The sequence below is a fragment of the Alosa sapidissima genome, chromosome 14 (genome assembly GCF_018492685.1).
Source record: "Alosa sapidissima isolate fAloSap1 chromosome 14, fAloSap1.pri, whole genome shotgun sequence".
Taxonomy (NCBI): domain Eukaryota; kingdom Metazoa; phylum Chordata; class Actinopteri; order Clupeiformes; family Clupeidae; genus Alosa; species Alosa sapidissima.
In genome coordinates, this window is record NC_055970.1 from 20,832,318 (window position 1) to 20,849,722 (window position 17,405).

The following is a 17,405-nucleotide window of genomic DNA, read 5'->3' on the forward strand; positions in this document are numbered from 1 at the left end:
AATTAAAACGCAACCACCTTGCACTGGTAAACCTTACTTACTTGAACAAACAAGTAAAATACATGTGAGCATAATGGTCAAAGGTTTATTTCAAAGGTCCAGAAGCACAACAATTACATGGAGACAGAGCTTAAATACAAATCCTTCATTGACATACACAAAATTAATTCAATATAAATGTGCATCTGTCTTTGAACACAACATGATTTTATCTTACTGACTCCGTGCCATTCCCTTCATGATTGATATTGCCCAGTTGATCTGATAGCCATTGTGTTTCAGTGTCCCAGTTAAGCTTAAGTATTTCTCCAAAGCAATCTGACAACACAATGGCTAGTCAGTCAAATGGATACAATTTCTTCTCTACAGAGGAAGTACAATGACCTTACAGTCAAAGGTATCCTTTGTGTCTCCTTTCTCAAAAAATGACCTCACTAGACCTTTTGCCCACCTCGCTTCCTTTCTGTGTTCACAAAAAAAAAAAAAAGACAAAAAGAAAATCGCACCTATTCCTATTTTAGATTAAGATGTCTCCCTGTCTAATGTCACTGGTAAACTCGAGTGGTGACTCAACGGCACACATGGTGTCTAACGAGGCGCTGGTCCGGCTCCAGTTCAGAACACCTCCTCTGCGTTCCGGCAACGCGACTGCTTCAGCAGGGTCAACCGTGCTAGAACCTCCTCGACAGAGAGCTCTCCGTGCACTTTGTTGTCTCTGGTGCGCACATTCACGGTGTTAGTCATCTTCTCCTTCTCGCCAACCACTGCCAAAACACCAGGGGGAAAGAAAGATGCTCAAGACACAGCCAAGCAAAACAGTTTTCCCAACACCCTCACACTACCACCACAGCACAAGCTCCTCTGGTGGGAGCTGGGAGGAAGAACATCTGACTGACTGACTGACCGCAGCATACTAATAAGCTATGTTTTTATGTTTATTTCTGCACACTTGAATAATTTCTCACCTAAGATGAAATTGTACTGCGCAAGCTGGGCGTTGCGGATCTTCTTGTTCAAGAGACAGCCTGAGTCAAGATCGGCATCTGCCATGAAGCCTGCTTCCACAAACCGCTTACATAACTGAAGTAGGGAAAAAATAGTCAGAGCTAACCAGTGCTGCCTCCCCAACATTTCAAAACATGAGATACAGCAACCACTGAATTAAAGGAGAAATGATGAACGGACATCTATAATCAATATATGAAAAAAAATGAATGTGTGACAACTAATAACCAGGGGACTAAAAAACACATTCGAGGAAATGAAAGGGTACCTCTTTGGCATAGTCCTCCAGGGAAGGATTGACAGGCACAAACATCACCTGCCGTGGGGAGAGCCACAGCGGCCTGCAAGACGAGGAGGAAAATCAGCCGCCATCAACAAAATCACACTTGTCAAAACACAATCTGACAATAGCCTCTGCCTTTAGCTGCACCATCACTATGTGTCAATGTCCACAGAATGACTCATTATTAAGGAATACATGAATTTAGAGTGACAGATGACTGATCAAATCCAGAGCCTTCCCATTGAGACATTTTATGTGGAAGGAAAAGCCATAACAACACATATTTAGACAGAAATACAACGAAGACCATGACAGTCTTTTCCATAGCTTTTTGATTTGGTCTGATTGTGATTGATCGTACCACTTCCCAGCATAGTTCTCAGTGAGAATGGCAATCATCCTCTCCACTGAGCCTAAGATGGCCCGGTGAATAATGACAGGTCGAGCTTTGTCATCTCCATCTTTCCTGGAAATAAAAGAAGGAAGAAAAAGTGGGGGGGGAAAGAAAATCACTTCATTTCATATTCACTTTTAGATATCAGTTCTCTTTTTCTCTAATGCTAACTCCCACGCTGGGTAAATGCTGCTTCTTTTAAAATTAGATTCTAAGTCAGCAGCACTGTGTCCTTCAAAGGCTGATGAAGTTCAAAAGGGCGGGCGATGACTCACCCTACAAAGGTCAGGTTGAAGCGGATCGGAAGCTGGAAGTCAAGCTGGATGGTGGCACACTGGTGGTAGCGCCCAATAGCATCTTTAATCTTAATATCGATCTGTGGTCATAGAACATGGCATTCAGTCATTGTATACACACACAGACACCCACACACACACACTGTTTCTAGGTGTGAGTCAGAGGGCCCTACATCAATTTTCTGACCGTATACACATTGTACAATTACAATAAATGTTATCAGTGCATTACCTTGGGTCCGTAAAAAGCTCCATCGCCTGGGTTCAGTTTCCACGGTTCCCCAAACTCATTTAGACTATCCTCCAGTTGCTTTGAGAGAATAATGAAAGCTCAGCATAGCAATAAAAAAATAAGTATTTCAAATTCAGATCAAATATTGAAAAGACCAAAAATAGTCATTTCATTTTATAGAGTACAAACAGGCTGTATGTCAGGAAGACTAGCTTCTTCTCAGTTCTGTGTCTCAGGCACCTTTCATGTTTTGTTTTATTAAGGACCCTTATTTCTTAATTAGAATATGACGAGGAATATGAACACAGGAAATATGTACACAGCAGGTCATTTAAATACACATAAAATGTAGTTTTTGTTCTGATACCAGTTCAATTTCAGTCTCAAGATAGCATTAGATTTGTTGTTTTAGCAGTGTTATAATGACCAACAACCCAAGGTTTGGTCATTATATCACTGCAAAAACAACCAACTAGACCTAACAACGACTAGAACCTGAACCAGAAATGCACATGTTTTTTTTAATATATATATATATATATATATATATATATATATATATGGTCATCATAACATTGCTAAAACAACAAATCTAATGGGTGCCTAACACCTGTGCACAGTACTGAACCTTTTCAGCTTGGTTCCACACAGCAATGTCACCCAGATACTTCTCTGGACGTGTGGAGAGGTTGAGTTGGAAGGAGAAGCCGAAGACGTCATAGACACAGCGCAGGAAGTCCAGGCAACCTTTCATCTCGGACCCAATCTGTAGGGGAGGGAACAGCATGAGCCTGAGAACACTCTCACAAAAGAGAACAGTGGGGGTGGGGTGGGAAGGTGTGAGAGAGAGGGGGGGGGGATAGAGAGAACACGAGCGACTGAAAAAAGGAGAAATGAAAGGAAATGACATGAAAATTGATTGAGAGCAACAAAAAAATTGAGGTTAGAAAGAAATAACAAAGCGAAAAGCAACAAATCATTCAACACTCCCAAAAGACCCAAACCTATTACATGTCATCCTCTGTAATATTGCTCAGTCTACTGTTCAAAAAGCCCTTACATAATATGACCTAATCTTTCGGCTCACTACCTGTTCCATGGTGCAGAAGATGTGGGCGTCGTCCTGCTGGAAGCGTCGCACCCTGGTGAGCCCAGTGAGTGTCCCCGACAGCTCGTTACGATGGAGGACCCCGAAGTCAGCCAGCCTGAGAGGCAGCTCTCGCCATGACCGGGGCCGATGGCTAAACATCAAACTGGGCCAGGCGCCAGAGATCAGAGTGATGAAGAGGAGAAAGAAGAAAAGTAGATGGTTGATCAAGAAGAAGTAGAAGAAAATGCTCTACATATTTAAAGTCCCTCTACAACATACATATCTCAGATATACAAAGGGACGTCTAAGGTATTATCAAATAATATTTCTTGGACTGTTTACTAAAATATAAAGAAGAAGACACATATATGCAAATACAACTATTGAATAAAGTCAAGTCTTGCCTACAAACACAAGAAAATGAATAAACAAGCATAAATACAGTAACCTGCATAGATATAGTAACATGCATAAATACAGTAAATTATATGACATTTAACATATGTCTGAAAGAAATACTGAGATGACGAGTGTTTAACCCAGGCTATCAGATGCTGAGGCTTTACCAGTGACCAGGGCAGTTCATGGGCTTCAGAGCAAAGATATCCTGCTCCACGGGGAAGGAGAACATGTTCTCACTGTAGTGCTGCCAGTGGCCAGAGGTCTCCCACAGCTTGCTGTTGTAGATGTTAGGTGAGGCCACTTCCTGGAAGCCTCGTCTGCAGTACTCCTCCTGGAAAGATATTTTACAGCAAAGGACAGCAGAGGGAGGAAAGCAAGAAGGAGCATTTATTTTAGATTTTTTTAGATATTTTACATAGCACCCACATGCACCCTGTACTCCTAGCAATTACCTGCAATTCCACAATCCATTCTGTGACCCATATAAGTAAACAATAATTGTCCAAGGACATTATACACAACTACAATGGAAAGTGGATTGACTCACAAACTATAATTAAATGAGAAAAACAGTTTCTCAAAAGTGTTTTACGTCATCGTTCTATGCATAATGAGCATCTGTTAGACCACTGTAGAGACTCAAACATGTGAGTTGTGAGAAAGAGTATGGCGTCTTTACCCTGATGAATTCTGTGAGGGTGTTATAGAGGTAGGCCCCTCGGGGGAGGAAGAAGCAACTGCCTGGACTGAGGTCATGGAAGAAGAAGAGTTCCTGTTCCTGTGATCGAGAAGCAAGACACATTAGGAGAAAATTGCAGCGACTTGTCAGCTCTGCGGGGGACTATTCAAACACATGGAGGCAAATCTGCTCATGAATTCATGGCCAACTGCTCCTGCTGAACCATTTGCACAACATTAAATTCATGAACCTGTCACATGGAATGAGCCAATCAAGAAGTTATTTCTTTCCTCATATACTTTATATATTTTTTCCAGAAGCTCTCCAATAAAAGGGACTATTGACACAAGCGAGAAACATTCATTTCCCCTCATAACTGTGTACGTGAGGTTGCCTGGCAGATTTCCACCAGGGGGGCCAATAACACCGGCTAAAGTGATATCTGATTGAAGGGAACACCAATCAGATTAGGCCGACAGGGGAAACAAGTCAGACGCATCAGCCAGTGGGCATTAAGATTCCACCCACCTAAACCATTTGGCAAAAAATATCTTGCCACCAACTGTTAATAAAAATTGTTCTTTGAGAGGTAATGGTGACACAGCATGCTACGCCTAAAGAGACTTTTTTTTCACCTTTACACCACTAGAATGTGTCCATGAAAGGCTCTCCAGCACCACACAGTTGTCCACATGGACATTTATCTAGACATTTATCCCGTACTTTTCCGATCTTGCGATGGTCTCGGTTCCGGGCTTCCTCTTGGAAGCGCTCCCATTCCTTCAGCATTTTGGAGTCTGGGAAGGAGATTCCATAGATACGCTGTAAGGTCTCCATGTCAGAGCGTCCTTCCCAATATGTGGAGGAATTCTGCGGACAAAGACACATGCAATGGTGAATTGCCTGTCCCCTCATCTCCCCAAAAGGGGTCCAAAGAGATGAGAGTGTACACATTCTTGAAGGTGAAATTAGGCGTAAAGTGCTTTCAATATATTTAAAAAGCACCATGTATGCATCTATTCACTAGCATATTCACGCTCTTATCAAAATGTATGCTTCAGTCTCCAACCTTGTAGATCTTTAAGGCTTTAATCTTCCCAGTGTGTCTAACGTGGGGTCCTCGACACAGGTCAATCAATGGCCCGCATCTGTGAAAGCATCCACGATCATTTTATAACAGATCCAAGAGATGTTTTCTACTTCAGATAAATTGTGTGTGCAAAGGACACACAATGGACAAGGACAAACATGACGCCACTTTACCTGTAAACTGTTGTGGTGGGGGTGGTAACCTTCTCATTTAGGATGCGGCATTTGAACTTGTTGTACTAATAACCACAAAAGAACACATAACATGCTAGTTGAGTTGGATCATGGGATGGGCAAAAATACAACAAAATGTATTTTCAAATAAAATATCAAATACCCTCATTTTAAGTGTATCCAAATAAACTACAAAATTCAGTAGCCACGCCATGTATTAAAGTAAAATACTAAAAATACTCTTCAAAGGGAATCTTGAATCTTGAATTTCCCCTGGGGATCAATAAAGTATCTATCTATGTATCTATCTATTTAATCTATAAATCTATTCTAATCTAATCTATTCCTTGATCACAACACTGACTCTGTTGTGGGCAGTGGTTTGGGAGATTTTCTCTGCCTACGAGATATGTCATACATCTGCAAACAGTCAACAGATCAACTATGCTGACCTGCATGTAACATCTCATAGCCTGCTATATCAGAGATGTACTCAAGAAGTCACAACTGAACTTGTCAAGTGGTACAAACTAACCACCGAACCTATTGAGAGCCACAGAATGTGGGCTTAAAGCAACTCAATGCAGTTCTATTACCTTAAAATAACAGCTTCAAACTCATGGTACACTGACATATAATATGGAGAATGAAGTCTCTGACATTGTCAATGCATGATCAATGATACTGTGTCAAGCTGTTGATCAGGTAGGATCATGACCCTTTTAGTTGGTTTTTAACTAACTGGGTACTGTGTAAGCGCTAAACGGGGCTATATTAACGCCAAGGGGCATAGACAAGGAAACTTGAGGCAACAGCAGTGTTGCAGGAAACCACATACTGTAATGGGTTCTATGTGTTACGATGATTAAAGTTCTCAAGAAACTGATGGTTACAGTTCTCAAGAAACCTTAAATTGGTGTAAGAGAGTGGGTGTATTGTGTATGGGAGCAACCTCACAATAATAAACAAATGCTTCTTATGTGCTCAACCTTAAACATGCGTAACAGGGTCTCCTTGCTGATCTCCAGCCTCTCAAAGGGCTGCTTGTCCTTCATTATGCCTTTACAGATGGACTCCAGATCCCCAAACTCTGAGCTCGACACACCACCACTACAGAGGCAGAGGGAGAAGAGGGGAGGGAGAAGAGGGGGGAGAGAGAGAGAGAGAGAGAGAGAGAGAGAGAGAGAGAGAGAGACATTAGGATTTATTCAGGACACACAAAGAATACATCTGTGGCTTTCCTTATAAATTAGGCTTTTCACAAACATTGGAACATCATCACACTTTCTCCATAACAATGATAACCACTTACCTCTGTCCATCCAGAAACATGTCATAGTAGAAACCATTCTCTATCGGAGGTCCATAGCAGAGGCAGCCCCCATAGAACCTCTCCATGGCTTCCCCCAGGATATGGGCACTGGAATGCCAATAGACCTGCCCAGGAGAAGGGACAGAGGTGCCTGGTTAGTGTAGTGCTATTACCGTGATTTCCTGACTATTAACCGAGGTTTATACATTGATCTTGCTCAATTTCTTCAGCTATGAGGTTAATACATGGGGACGAGCTATACATGGTGTAGAATTCTGGGGTATTCTCACTGTATTCTGATGTGTTCATATGTTACTTCTGTGTGTAGTATACAACAGGGAGAGGTCCATATTATTGTACATAACTGTGCTTTAGGCCTGTGTACCAGCAGGAAGGTCATACAGGCCGATGTTTAGGAACATCCGAGGAACATCAGTGATAACATGGGCCGAGTATCGGGCTAGTATCTCCATCTGTCCAGAGCCGTTTTTTGTACACTGGTTGGCACCTGCCACGTTGGCATGATTGACGTTTGTATGTTTTAGTATAACAGACTTTGTCTTAGGTTTTGACACGGAGACGGATCGAGGAAGCGACCCGAGGAGCAACTTCTGTCGGAAGGCTCAGCAGCCGCTTCTAATAACAACCACAACTGTTAGACTCTGCACAGTTTTACTGTTTGAGACTTAGCCTGTGTTCTGTTATTCATTGTTGTACCATCTACAATAAATCATCTAATCGCCGATCCTGATCCCGCCATCAAGCTTTATTGACCATCTTCAATACAGACATTAGAACTAAAACACAACGCAACAACCAGAGAATCCAACAATGGGAATGCAGTTCTTTTTCCTCTTTCTTCCTGATCATTAAAGCACGGTCTGATTCTGATTCATTGGGCTATTGGGCAGTGTGGTTAATAATACACAGGTGCGGTTAATACATGGTTTCGTTTTTTTTTTTTTTTTTTTATTAGCATAAAAACGGTTAAAGCAGTAAAACGGTACAGTTGTGACTGGCCCAGGAGAAGTGAAAGAGGTGCCTGGTTAGTGTAATGCTATTACAGTTGTGACCGGAAGGGGAAGGGAACAGGAAGTTGCTGGATATGTATAGACAACTGCCATATTGGGGTTACAACTATAGTTACGACCTAACCCCATACATTTCTAAGGAGGATTCTTTAGGTGCTGTGTCTCCTGATTAGAGAGTCTCTGATTTAGTGCCATTAGCTTTTTAAGGCACCTTGGCCCAGACACAGCAAAGCAACACCAAAACATAACTGAGCCTACTCCATTTTTGTAAAATAGGTATGGTGTTGTTTCTTGGACACGTTGATTTTTTGGTCTGTGAACTTACAGCTGATGAGAGCAAAAAGCTCGATATAGTATAGGATAGTCCTACGATCCATGTAATGAAGTTAAGGAATTCAGGATTCAGAATAAAAATTGTGAGCAAAATAAAAGATTTTGCAAAGCATTAGGGCAAACCACTCACAGCTTGGGCGTCATCATTGTCAAAGCGCAGCAGCTCCAGAGAGCAGTCCTTCTCCAGAGGCCGGTCTAGGTCCCAGAGCTCTCCGTCCACACGGGCAATCACAGAGTTATCCGCAAGACCTTGGCTAAATGAAGAACAAGGTCATTTAAACCAGTTATAAAAAAATAAACATGCTCTATGTCTGGTACTAGCATCAAAAGGCATTTTTATGGGGGTATATGCACTAGTTAATTGGTACTGCACATTCTTTCCCGTATCAGTTTGAAATGCAATGATTCTGCGACTGTAAAAATGATGGCGTTCAGATTAGCTAAATATCTTTGACAACTATGACATCATGGTGGACCACTGAATACATTGCTGTCTGTTTTGTTTTTGTCCCAAAACAATCGTGTTATGGCCAGTGGAATTTTGATGAATCACAGAAGGAACACAGTGGACAGTGTAATGGACAGCAGAGTGGTGCTGAAATGATAGTTCCACAAAAATAAAATTAAGGCGAGGACATGAGCACAAATTGTAGATTAACAGTGTCTGTCACTCAACCAGGAAAAAACAAACACACAGTGGCTACCAAAGAGACCCATGTCAGCTTCAGCCCTCACCTGATCCCACAGGCTATCTGGTAGGGGCTGGACACCCAGGCCTGTGTCTCCACTTTCTGCCCATCTGGCAGCACCACTGAGATGGGATGGCTCTCCGCAGCACGCTTTGCCAGCAGGGCATCATTCTCCTTCTTCAGCTCCTCAAAGAGTGTCAGACGCTCTGGTATGTAGCTGGGCCAGGGGCTTAACTGAGGGAGAGGAGAGGAAGCCAGCCAGGGTTATGGGCCTTTACTGAGTCTGGGCCAAAGGTGATTGAACAAGTCAAATATGTTCTGTGTTGATGGGCCATGATGGTGATTGATAATCATAACATAACAAACCTCCACAGCTCCTTTCTGTCCTCCTGCTTTCTCCTTCTTGCTTTTATCAGCTGGTTTGGCCTCAGAAGATGCAGGCTTAAAAAGACAATCGAATGGGATAAGGGAAACAAGTGTTTAAAAATTCAGTGTGTAAAGAATGGCAAAACGTCTGCATGCGTGTCGTTTCAGTTATGACTTTCCGAAGTAAAGATATGCTCATCATCTAATACTCGACAGCAGTGACAAATCATACTCGAGCTATTTTGAGACTGACATTGCTGTATGCCGTTGCAATACGCTGCACTGACGTAGGTTGTATTCTGAACCTGTTCAAGGAGTGGGACAGAACAGCTACATCAGTATGTAAAAACAGTAAAAACCTTGTGTTGGGTGTGGTTCTGTTGAATATTGTTTTTTTTATTTTCCCTCACTGCTTTCTCCTTTTTGTCTTGGCCTTTCTTAGCCGGTGCCTGGCCTTGCCGCGCTTCTGAAGCTAGCTCCTCCCGCAGACCCCGCCGGAGGTGGATCAGCCGGTACTTCAGTTTCTCGTTCTCGGTCCGAAGCTCCTCCAGCTCCGGGCTGCTGGCCAAGGCCTTGAATATGTCCTGTCCGCCACAGATTCCATCACGGAGCCATGTAATTTCATTGCTTAACAGTTCTATTTGTTCTTCCTGAGCAGCCAAACGTGCTGCCATGCGCTCCGCCATGTTTAAATCCCAACCAGGGGAAGGAGGAGGGGATAGGGACAGCTGGTCAATGGAAACCAGGGTCACAGCGACATCCTATGGTCAATTTCTTACACTGCAGGTCAATATAGTAACGGGAATTACTGTGAAATACTGGAGCCAGCAATAATGTAGAAATAATGTAACATTTAAATGTCATGTTGGTCCAATTAATTACACGAGCAATTAAGTTATTTAAAATGTTATAACAAAAATAAAAAGAGAGCGGAGCATTTATTTACATACATTAATAGAGAAATGTATTTGCATTCAAATCTGCTTGACAAAGTGACGAAAAATTGGTGTCGTTGCTTATTTTCCTTTTTGCTACTAGTGGATATGCAGTACTACATCCAATCACTAGTGGGCAATAGTCGATTTGAGGTAGATTTGGATCCTCAGCTGACAGCACGCGTACACAGAAGAAGGAAATGTAAACAAGCGAGCCATTCAGCAACCGTGCTGTTTAAAGCATTAGGTATTGTTGTGTTATATTTTATCTGGTGTTGTGTTAGGTGGGGAGGCAATGTAATGTTATGAATATTCAGCTTACCATTCAAAGTCCTGATATTTGTGGTGTAGGCTAGGCTACTTGAGTTCATATGGAACACTTTCGAATTCAGTGTCACATATTAACTAACTAACTAACTGGATATAGAAAGAGAGAAAGAGGGTGTTGCTGTCGGTGCCTTCACATACTGGGAGTAGCATGTGACATTTAGACGTAGGCCTATATTTAATAACGTACATTTCTAAACCCCTGCTTCAGATTCTTCCACTAATAACACTTGGGATAAAAGCTTGCTGTTGCTGAATGCGCTCGACGGTATGGCTTCGAGTTTCGCACCGCCGAAGCTCGCTGACTTTATCCTCACCGAGAAACTCGGGAGTGGTACCTACGCGACTGTTTATAAAGCATACCGGAAGGTTGGTGTCGTTAACATATCATTTTATGTGTTTGTAGTAGGCCTAGGCTATTACACGACATGCATTAGAATTGATTCATAGAATCTCCCTTGTGTACAGGTGGACAGTCGCGAGGTGGTGGCCGTAAAGGTGGTCTCGAAGAAGAGTCTGAACAGGACCTCAATGGAGAATCTACTCACTGAGATTGAGATCCTGAAAACCGTTCGCCATCCCCACATTGTCCAACTGAAAGATTTTCAGGTTAGATATATTGTCATAAACCACTTCAGTAGCCACGTCTACTTTTTTGCATGATTGGCAAACTTTGGCTGGTGTTGTTCAGCATTCTTGAATTTTCCCTCGGGGATCAATAAAGTATCCTATCTATCTATCTATCTATCTATCTATCTATCTATCTATCTATCAATCAATCATTCTGCACAGTGGGACAGCGAGAACATCTACTTGATTCTGGAGTGGTGTTCTGGCGGAGACCTATCACGTTTCATCCGCAGCCGACGCATCTTACCAGAAAGAGTGGCACGTCGGTTCCTACAACAAATAGGTAGGGAGTAGCTTGTATGAGGAAACCCCTATAAGCCTCTATAAACTTTATCATTATAACACTTGTTATGCCAACATGACTGATGAGTCATCTCAAATTGATTGACTGTTGTGTGTTTAGCATGTGCCCTGCAGTTTCTGAATGAGCGAAATATCTCTCACCTGGACCTCAAGCCTCAGAACATCCTACTGAGTGGCAATGTGCTAAAACTGGCAGGTAGGCCTTGTTCTAGAGGAGAGAGACAGAGAGACAGACAGAGTCAGAGACAGACAGACACACACACACTGACACACACACTGACACACACAATGTTTTTTACAATGTGTGTGTATGTGTGTGATGCATGTGTGTATGTGTTTGTATGTGTGTGATGCATGCATGTGTGTGTGTGTGTTTGTATGTATGTGTGTGTGTGTGTGTTTGCATGTGTGTGATACTTTTTTTGCAGACTTTGGCTTTGCCCAGTACATGTCTCCATGGGATGAGCAGAGTGCTCTGCGCGGCTCTCCACTCTACATGGCTCCAGAAATGGTATGCAGGAGGCAGTACGACGCTCGCGTAGACCTCTGGTCAGTGGGGGTCATTTTATACGGTGAGAATCTGCCCCCTATAAAAGTCCTTTTATATATACAATATTGACACAGCAGCAGGGGAATATCTTAAGGAGTTATTTAAATAAATTAGATTGTTTTGGTAGTCATTAGTCTGCCCTTCTTTAATGGAGAGGGAACAGACCATGGGTTTTAATAATTCAGTAATCAAGCCAGTGTTACTTTTAAATTTATCACTTTAATTTACAAAATAAAAATGGCCTAGTTAGTAACTCTGTTACTGTTTCTTTCAGTAAAAGGCTTGGTCCTCAAACCCTTTCTAAGTCTGTTGTTTTTGTGGCAGAGGCCTTGTTTGGGCGAGCACCGTTTGCGTCCCGCTCATATGCTGAGCTGGAAGACAAAATTCGCAGTGACAAACCTATAGAGGTAAGATGTTTTAGTAACTATGGTAGTGGTAAAATCTATACTTAAAAGTGGGACGTTCTGCACACTGATTGTAGCTCCAAATAATATTTAATAAACCAGGGGGGTGCTGTGGCGCAACTGGCTACAGCATCCATACCAGCTTGGGTCCAGGTGTCCACAGGGACCTCGGCTCGAGTCTCACCTGGGTAATTTCCCAATCCCACCCTGTCTTTCTCTCCCACTTGCTTCCTGTCCTCTCACAATCAAAGAAAAAAAGCCCAAAAAGAATTATTTAAAACATTTTTTCTTTTTTTTTTTTTTTTTAAAGTTGGTTGGTCAAATTTAATCCTGTTGCCGGTATCAGCATCTGCAAAGATCCTGGTGTGTGTTTGCGCATCATTAGAGGTAAAGGTTATTGCAAAACTGACTAACAAAAAATGTGAGTCTTAAAACAACCACTAGATGGCGTGTATGTTCACAATAAGGTTTTCAGCTGTGTTTTGTGACCTCGTCTTATTTTCTTAACAATTTGATCATACTCATACTGTATGAAGATCCCAGAGCAAGTGATGCATCACATCACTGATGCATCACAGAAACTCTTAAAACTATTGTTTCTTCTAAATATGAATACATTTTGGTTTGCGTTTATCTGCCTCTCTCTCTCTCTCTCTCTGTGTGTGTGTGTGTGTGTGTGTGTGTGTGTGTGTGTGTGTGTGTGTGTGTGTGTGTGCGTGTGTGTCTTCCCTCCTCAGCTACCTGTTGGTGCTCGTGTATCCAGAGACTGCAGAGACCTGTTGCTGAGGCTGCTGGAGAGAGACCCGGCCACTCGCATGTCCTTTGCTCAGTTCTTTAGCCACCCCTTCGTGGACCTGGAGCACATGCCCAGCAACGAGAGCTTGGGGAAGGCGGTGAGAACCACGAACTGAGGGGAGAGGGCTGGGATGAGTCCCCAGGGAAAGCACTCTGGTGTTGGGTGTAAGATGGGACTTTAGGAGGTTAGGGAGGTTAAGAATTGTGATTCATATTATATGCCCTCTATAATGGCTAATATTTCAGTGACTAAGGGCCTGTCCACACGGAGACGCTTTTTAGGTTAAACGCAGAGGTTTTGCTTCGTCTTGGCCGAGCGTCCAAACGAATCCTGTAAACGCACTGCCCGAAACCGCACTTTTCTGAAACCTGGTCCCAGAGTGGAGAAATCTGAAACCGTAGCCCGTTTGAGTTCGTTTAGACAGCGAAACCGCACATCCTGCTTGCGTATCGATGATGTCATCGCCACACCTCAGCTGCCCTGGACTTGCACTTCTCACTTAATTGCCTAACAATACTAGTTTTCATACATGACATTACCTACGATTACACTCTTAACTTAAGATAAACATCACAACTGATGCTGCGCAGCGCCGATAGCTTATGACTTGGTGGTCTGAACACTGTTTTTCCCGGTGTTTTTTATGCATTCTAGCTACTGTCAGTGACGCGAGAGAACTTAAGTTATTAAGAAAGTGCGGTGTAAGTTTAGGCTACATTAATTTGTGCGTAGTGCCAGTGTCATTCATTTATTTTACATGTCTTACAACATAGGCCTATATACATGCATTCACAGTTGAGTGAAATCAGATATAATCATACAAAGACGCTTAGAACTCACGTTAAGCCGATGGTAGCACACTGAATGCGAATGCACGATTTGATGCAGGCAAAAGTATTGACTGTTACTAACGAAGGTTTTATAGCAATATTATAAATGTGGCGACAGAATAGCCTAGAACTTGGGTAAGCCTTGCGTTTAGTACCCTAATTGCGGTGATAGCCAAAACTAATGTGAATCACGGACTATCCTACAACCAAAGAAAGTAAAGGTGATTAGTAGGCCTACCTGCGTTAGCCAAATAAAGGACGGGACTGCACCCTTCACAAACCGTAAAATAAAGTTTATTAGTTTTACAGTTGACTACAGTTGACAGTTCACCATCAGTCCACACAAACAATTCTGGTTTCCTTGCACTAGCCATTTCGCCGTAGCCTATTCTGTCTATTTTTAAAGCGCAAGTTTTGCAAGTTTTGGTGAATTTCTGTAAAGACACAGTGCCACCTATAGGCCTAGGGTATGAAGTAACGTGTTGGGTCGTGTTGAGATGGATCCGTTGGGACGCAAATATTCTTGATACGGTTCCAGGGAAGACGGAGGAAAAAAAGATCGGTTTGGTACGTGTGGACTAGGCCTAAAATGTACTTTCTAAATTGGATAGTTCCGGTCCTTGATTATGATTGGCTGAATCATGTTTGAAGCCTGACCACATTCGTGCCTAACAACGCCCCTTACTGTTGTAAAATCAGTGTAACTTATTATTAGTACATTCTGTTACAAGATACAGACGAGGAACATCTATTATTTATGCTTTTACATGAGAAGTACATATACACATAGTACTGTTAATTACCCTATACAGACCCACAGGATATATATGCTTAAATGTGCAGTCAGTGATTGTACGTGATTTCAAGCCCATAACATTTTTTGTTACATTCAGCAGTCATCTCCTCATGACCACTAGGTGCCCATTCCGTGAGTACACTGTAAAAATAAGCGATCTCTGTAGGCACCGAAAACCTGGAAACAAACAAAAACAAAATCATGCGTGGAGTTTCTGTGGGAATACTGAAGGGAAGGGTGAACTACCTCTCTGGTGTGTTTAGTTTGGTCCTTGGTTAAAATATAATGTACGTTGTTTTAAACAAAAGTGTCTGCTAATAAATGTAAAGATAAACATAAACAAACGCAATTTGTTGCGCAGTCGCTGACTACGCTCGACTGCAACTGAGTCTAGTAAAAGATTTATTTTTTACCAACAATCCATTTCTACTCTGAGCATGAATTTTCAGCATTTGTTGCTTTGCCAAACTTGATGTCATATTTGGCAACACGCAGGACTCTGACACTCGTTTGATCTTTCTTGAGTGTTCACACTTCATTCGTTTGCTCCCCATATGGTTGAGTTCAGAGATGGGTGGTGTTTGTGTGTGTGTGTGCATGTGTGTGTGTGTGTGTGTGTGGTGGGGGTGTTGGGGTGTACTATAAGGAGAGGATGAGGGGAGGTCTCATCATTTGACAGCCAGGGATAGTCTTGTTGATGGATTGTGTGAAGTTTGTTAGATTTCATTTGACAGAGTGAGGATGTTATAAACTGTAAGAAGAAATCTGAGGTGGTCTTGGTGGGCTATATGTGTGGGTGTGTTTGACTTCAATGCATTTTTGATTAGTGGGTGTGAGTAATGAGTTTTAAAACAAAATTTAAAACAAATGTCCAAACTAATTCTATGACACAATCTTGCTCTCTCATCCACACTCAAACTATCTGGCACTCACTTTATTCTTTTATCATGTCCTCTCTCTCTCTCTCTCTCTCTCTCTCTCTCTCTCTCTCTCTCTCTCTCTCTCTCACACACACACACACACACACACACACACACACACACACACACACACACACACACACACACACACACACACACACACACACACACACACACACACAGACACACACACACACACACATATATATAATAAGCTAGACATTTCTCCCTCTCTAATGTGATACACACATACTGTATGTACACATATCAACAATACTGTACTATTTTCTTATGCCCCCCCCCTCTCTCTCTGACACACACACACACTCCAACCCACTGTCAAACACAGACTCACTTGCTCACAGTCACTCCTCTGTGTTTTAGAAAGCGCTGGTGCTTCAGGCAGTGCAGAAAGACCAGGAGGGCGAGCGAGCGGCTGCTCTGTCCCTCTACTGCAGTGCACTTGAGCATTTTGTCCCCGCCATCCACTGTAAGTTACAAAGCTCTTTACACTTGCACACACACACATGAATATAAAACACACACACACACACACACACACACACACACACTCAAAGACATGCATGTATCACAATAGCTAAAGACATATTAGTAAAAATACAGCTCAGAACAGTTTGCACATTCTCACATACACACACACACACACACACACACACACAGTATTAGAATTCACCTCACTATTTGCAGCTATCAAGTAAAAACTGAAAACTGTTCCCCCAGTTAAGAGCATCAGATGCACACACTGCACTAGGCTAGACGTGTGTGGGAGCTATGATGACCTGTAGGTCCCGTCTGAAGTGTGTCCTGTGTTTGTTCCCAGATGAAGCCGACAGACAGAGGAAGGAGGCACTGAGGCAAAAGGTGAGAGGGAACTTATCAGCATGCAGCTTAAAATCACTGGAAAGGAGCATACTTGACTTGGTAGAAGATGAACTCAAGGAATGGAAAGTCTCTGAACTCTATGAAAGCATGAAAAGATGTGTGAATGTCTTGGTGTGAGGTCCCTGTTGTACTGCAAATGAAATCACACTTGTTTCCAGCAGTTTGTTTTAGCTGCTGTCCAGTTTGAGGGTTTCCAGTTTGCTTGGCCTGTTGTTTTAGAACCATACATCATCACCATTTGAAGTCCTGGCAGTCGATGGTCTGAAGAATGGATCGAGTAGGGTTACAGTTAATTACATTGGAGGAAGTGATTGTGTACAGCTAGGCAGCTACTAAAGAGACATTACAATGTTCTGGTCACATATTTGGAGACATCCTGCTCTGAAAGCCTACATGTCTGTGGGTTTTTCCCACTTAATTCAGTTATTTGGACTGGGCGACTAGTGGAAATCACAGTTCTTGACCATACACTGTTAAAATTCATGGGAAAATAAGTTACCTGCTGACAAGAAAAATACTTTTCAAAACTAAAATCCATGTATTGTCTTGGTTGGGTTAAATTATAACACATGATTTGTAGACTGTAATATGAAATATGTGAAATGCTGGGCAATTTGCATGAGCAGGAATTTCAAG

At 42.4% G+C, this 17,405-nt stretch overlaps 2 protein-coding genes across 4 annotated transcripts in view; one reads left to right on the forward strand and one right to left on the reverse strand.

Moving 5' to 3' along the window:
- ulk3 (unc-51 like kinase 3) overlaps positions 1-17,405 on the forward strand; it is a 34,917-nt gene that overhangs the window by 6,864 nt on the left and 10,648 nt on the right. Inside the window, exons 1-10 of one of the 2 annotated variants that reach the window (XM_042062694.1) lie at positions 10,475-10,557; positions 10,849-11,006; positions 11,106-11,246; positions 11,430-11,550; positions 11,671-11,766; positions 11,999-12,142; positions 12,445-12,527; positions 13,262-13,417; positions 16,251-16,356; positions 16,708-16,748. In XM_042062694.1, coding sequence (XP_041918628.1) covers positions 10,908-11,006; positions 11,106-11,246; positions 11,430-11,550; positions 11,671-11,766; positions 11,999-12,142; positions 12,445-12,527; positions 13,262-13,417; positions 16,251-16,356; positions 16,708-16,748 — 987 coding nt within the window. In that variant the 5' untranslated portion in view covers positions 10,475-10,557; positions 10,849-10,907. Of the gene's footprint in view, positions 1-10,474; positions 10,558-10,848; positions 11,007-11,105; positions 11,247-11,429; positions 11,551-11,670; positions 11,767-11,998; positions 12,143-12,444; positions 12,528-13,261; positions 13,418-16,250; positions 16,357-16,707; positions 16,749-17,405 lie in introns of those variants that run through there. The other variant, XM_042062695.1, reaches the window with a different exon arrangement.
- On the reverse strand, positions 66-10,061 carry tars3 (threonyl-tRNA synthetase 3). Of its 2 annotated transcripts, none has more exons than XM_042062692.1 (19): positions 9,786-10,061; positions 9,376-9,450; positions 9,056-9,243; positions 8,451-8,574; positions 6,957-7,081; positions 6,634-6,754; positions 5,645-5,709; positions 5,451-5,529; positions 5,105-5,251; positions 4,382-4,480; positions 3,867-4,033; positions 3,301-3,463; positions 2,839-2,976; positions 2,211-2,288; positions 1,958-2,058; positions 1,650-1,754; positions 1,274-1,346; positions 966-1,080; positions 66-764 (listed from the first exon to the last, which is right to left on the reverse strand). In XM_042062692.1, exons 1-19 carry the CDS (start codon positions 10,059-10,061, stop codon positions 616-618), a joined length of 2,388 nt encoding a protein of 795 aa, XP_041918626.1. In that variant the 3' UTR covers positions 66-615. The 2 variants fall into 2 exon arrangements, with proteins under 2 accessions (XP_041918626.1, XP_041918625.1); XM_042062691.1 differs by having other exon boundaries at positions 9,735-10,061.

Coding starts and splice junctions, on each gene's coding strand:
- tars3 (XM_042062691.1), bottom strand. CDS start 10,061: ATGGCGGAGCGCATGGCAGCACGTTTGGCTGCTCAGGAAGAACAAATA. Junction 5,252..5,450: donor AAGCCTTAAAGATCTACAAG/GTTGGAGACTGA, acceptor CTTTGTCCGCAG/AATTCCTCCACATATTGGGA. Junction 4,034..4,381: donor CCCTCACAGAATTCATCAGG/GTAAAGACGCCA, acceptor ATATCTTTCCAG/GAGGAGTACTGCAGACGAGG.